Below are 4,037 nucleotides of genomic sequence, written 5' to 3' on the forward strand. Positions count from 1 at the left end.
AATCCACAATTTGTTGTAGTTTTATTTTATATTTTTCAACATTCAAATTACAAGAGGAGCGGGAGGGGGGAAGGTTCTGTTTCCTGGAAGTTCATTAAACTCTTGCAGAAATTTTTGCATTATTGTGTGAAATTCAATTTGGATGGGAAACGCCATTGCTGGGCTTTGAATCAGTAGCTACAGTTGGGATTGAATAAATGGGTTTTAATTTTCATTTGGAAAATATCAGTAAGAACTTATTTTTAAGGGTTGTTTACAGGTAGGGGTTCCAGCAAGTAAGCTTACAGTTAATCCACAGCCTCAATAAATCTCATCTTTATGATGCATACCCTGTAGCATTTTAGTGGGCCGCACTGTCAGCAGTTTGTTCAACCCATTTACATGTGTAATAACACATTTATTTATTTATTTATAAATGTTTCAATGTATGCGGCTGGCTATTTTTAAAACTTTTTATTCGACACAAACAAAAACTGTGCAAAAAACCCTTCGATGAAGATAAATATGCTTGCCGAAGCGCAAAACGAAATAAAACCCAACCCCCACAACAATAAAGAATGTGAAAACTAGCTGTAGGGTCGACTTAGGGGATACCCTAATGGAGGGAGCGGTGCAGGATTGCATTTACTTAGTCTTATGAGTACGATGATCAACATTTTGTATGAAAGGTTAAAGAAAAAGTGAACAATTTTAGTAAAAATTTACTCAAATATAAAAGTTTCTTTGAAGAGAGTTATATTAATTTTTACCTGCCCAAAATCATCCCTCTCTGCATCACAAGCCTCTCCGAAATTGCATATTACCCCTAATAAATCCAAAGCACACAAATAATTCATTAAAAAGTGCACTAACGGGACTGAGAATTTGTGCGCGGTAGTTGAACCCCCAGGGGGGTAATGGCTCGGGAAACGGTACTAAATGGCGTAGTTTCAACGTTCCCTCGTTCAGCGAGGTTCAATTGATAAAAATTTCGCGTGAATCTTTATATAAATTTTCGACACGTTCCCACGTGCTCATTGTACGAATACTACGCAGAAAAGAGATCGATGCGATGGACAGGGAGCACACGGGATATGCGATAAATTGATTAGCAGCTTCCATTGTATTGTTCGGGGTCTGCTCCCATGTTTGTTCCAATGTCTGGTGTCCAAAGCAGAGCAAATAATCGAGTAAAAGAAGGAGCCTGAGGAGGCGTTGCCCGCTCTCGTTCGTTCGCTGCATTTCGGGCGAAAACCAGAACAGAAATAAATTTAGCTCGAACTCATTTCGTTTTCAATAAGAAAGGTCGTTAATTAATCATGCCCGAGACACCAGCACCATCGTCGCGTTGGCCAAAACAACACTTTAAACACAGACGTCACAGGGTCCCGTACCCGGTGACAGTAGCAAGAACCTGTTGAATGCCTTTTTGGCCTAGTGCCAAATGGTTCATGACCAATCCACTAATTTCCCGGTAAAAAGTGTTCAGGAAAATCGAGGGAAATCATACAAGTTTGCCCGAATTTCGCTGAGCAACCTTTTCTTTCAATCAAAATTACTTTTTTCCGCTGAAAGATTATAAAAAAGAAGACTCTTAAATTAAGGGAGACACTTTTGGCCAGACAGGTGCGTGTGCCTGTGTGTGTGTGAGGAGAGTGGGAGAGAACTTCCAAAGTTGTATGACCTCAATGCGTGATCCGAGGCGCGACAAACTGCAGTTGCAACCCATGGAAAGAAACTCCAAGACTTGCTAATTACCCCGAAATGAACGGAAATCTTTTCCCCACCAGTGAAAAAATTACCAATTTTCGATGAGCGATGCAAAAATGGTGTGAGAGAGGGAGAGAGGCGTCAAAAGAGACTGAGAGAGTGTCCATGTGTGTGAAGTGAGCCCCCCTGAGAAAGCTCCCTTGCTCACTCTCTCACTCTTCCTCTCTGCCCTCGTTCGTTCGTTGGCGCTCGCTCTCTCTCCCGCTCGTTCGTTCGTTCGTTTCTGATGAAATTCAATGGGAAACGCACGTTGCGGAGAGCACAGCTATAAAAGCTCGCGTTCGCCCGGTTGGGGCATTCATTGTGAAATTGCAAATCAAAATTGAAACAGCGGGAAATAACGGTTGAGAGCGGATCGCAAAGCGTGCCACACACAAAACGTGAAAAGAATTTCATAATCAAAAGTTAATCCAAACGCTTCAACAAGCAACAACAAACACAACAACAATCAGTGCCAGCCAGTGACAAGCAAAAAGTCAGCAAGAGACTAGCCAAAAACCCACAGTGCAAAAAGAGCCAAAAAAAATTGTTCAAGTGCCGCCAAGCCGCAATACAATTTCGTCAGAGCAAGAACTGCAGCAACCACTGGAATATCTAAGCAACATGGTCGTCGATCAGAACTGCACAATGCACCACCTGGACATGGAGCTGAACATGGAATTGCCCATGGAGTGTGCCCCCATTGGGCGCACCGTCAAATCGGCCCTTCTCAGGGCCCAGGACGAGTCACGTGTGATCGTGGGCCTGTCCGCCGCCATCAACGTGCTGTCCAAGTCGCCGGATGGCTCCCTCTTCTGCCTGATGGCCGTGCCCAAGGACGGAGACTCTGCCACCCACATGCACGAGGTGCTGCTGGAGGCCTTCTGCTATGAGAACGACATCTACGTGATCAAAGTGGACGACGCTACCAAGCTGAGCCGCATTTTGGGCCAGGAGACGGTCGAGTCGTGCTGCCTGATACAGAAGACCTGGACCGCCGATCAGGATGAGGAGCGCCTGAGCAAAGCCGAGAATCAATTGGTTGACTACTGCGAGGCACACTGGGATGCACCCAAGCAGCCCACTGTGCAGCTACCGGCCGTGTAGGCTGTGTGAGCGGAACAGCCACATCATTGAACAGTAAAAACCCCCGAGGACAGTGGGGCAAACATGGTTTAAATTGAGAGAAACTTTGCAATGAGCGAAAACCAATAACCAGTTAGAGGTTGATGTACTCCAACGTCTTGGAGAGTTCCCCGAGGGAAACCGACGTTTGGGCTGCCACAGCCACATAACTTGTACATGCAAATGTATATAAATATCAGTCATATACATAGGATGTACATACATATATATGTAAAATCTTATATAACTGTACACGAGAGGAGGAGGAGGAGGCAGATAATTGGAACTGAAAGGCGACCTTCGTTGGGGCGGGTAGAACCTGCCTCTGAACACCCGCGGAAGTCGCTCTCACAGTCCCTCTTCCCCTTTGGCAACAGCAGCAGAAGCAGCAGCAGCAGAGACGCAGCAGCAGTAATTTTGCGACACACTCATACACTCACTCGCAAAAGCGCGTGACCAGCTGCCGCTTAAGCATACACACACACACAAACACATACAACTTTTGCTTGCTCAAAATTTATTGATAATGGCAATTATTCTGTTCACACTGATCGGATGCATGCGGTAAATTGTACAGTAAAAATTAAAGCACATCCGAAGTAATGTTAAAAATTAAAGTTTTGTTATGTTAGCTTTTCCCAAGGCATAAAAGAAAGAAAAAAATGGAAAAACACAAAAAAAACACACACAAAATGGTTATTTAATTATAAGCAAATTAAATTTAAAGATTTTTTGTTGGTCAAAAAATAAACTGAACCAACTGAATAAAATGTTATATAAAAACCAAACTCCCTCTCTGTCTTGTCATTTCTTTGGTTCATTATTTCAGCAAATTTTCTCCAGCCATTGACGTCAATCATGGCAAAGGCCTGGCTAATGGAAGTCCCTCATTAATCTGCTTATGAATAAGACTTTTGGGGGCATTCCCCAGCGATCCGTGCCATGCATATGCCGTCCCCCTTATCAAATAATTCTCGGAACGAGCCCAAGCAATGGCACAACCATACGACAGCAGCTGAAAATGGGCACAATTTTGGTCATTTGGTTTTCAACTTTGAGTTGCTCTTTGGGGTTTAAAGTAGAGCTTGATTTATGCAACAGGTGTGTAATGGGCTAATATTGGGTTAGCAGGTGCGAACAAATGTTCCAGCTAATTCAAATATTATCAATTATGGTACTAATGA

At 43.6% G+C, this 4,037-nt stretch overlaps 1 protein-coding gene across 1 annotated transcript; it reads left to right on the plus strand.

Annotated features, from left to right (window-relative positions):
* The first annotated feature begins 2,058 nt into the window (after positions 1 to 2,058).
* On the plus strand, positions 2,059 to 3,529 carry LOC117892222 (growth arrest and DNA damage-inducible protein GADD45 alpha). Its single transcript, XM_034798322.1, has one exon. It carries the CDS (start codon positions 2,353 to 2,355, stop codon positions 2,833 to 2,835), a length of 483 nt encoding a protein of 160 aa, XP_034654213.1. The 5' UTR covers positions 2,059 to 2,352; the 3' UTR covers positions 2,836 to 3,529.
* The last annotated feature ends 508 nt before the right edge of the window (positions 3,530 to 4,037 follow it).

Source organism: Drosophila subobscura, chromosome E (genome assembly GCF_008121235.1).
Source record: "Drosophila subobscura isolate 14011-0131.10 chromosome E, UCBerk_Dsub_1.0, whole genome shotgun sequence".
NCBI lineage: Eukaryota > Metazoa > Arthropoda > Insecta > Diptera > Drosophilidae > Drosophila > Drosophila subobscura.

Bases quoted from the DNA above. Each gene is read 5' to 3' on its own strand.
- LOC117892222 (XM_034798322.1), top strand. From the start codon at position 2,353: ATGGTCGTCGATCAGAACTGCACAATGCACCACCTGGACATGGAGCTG.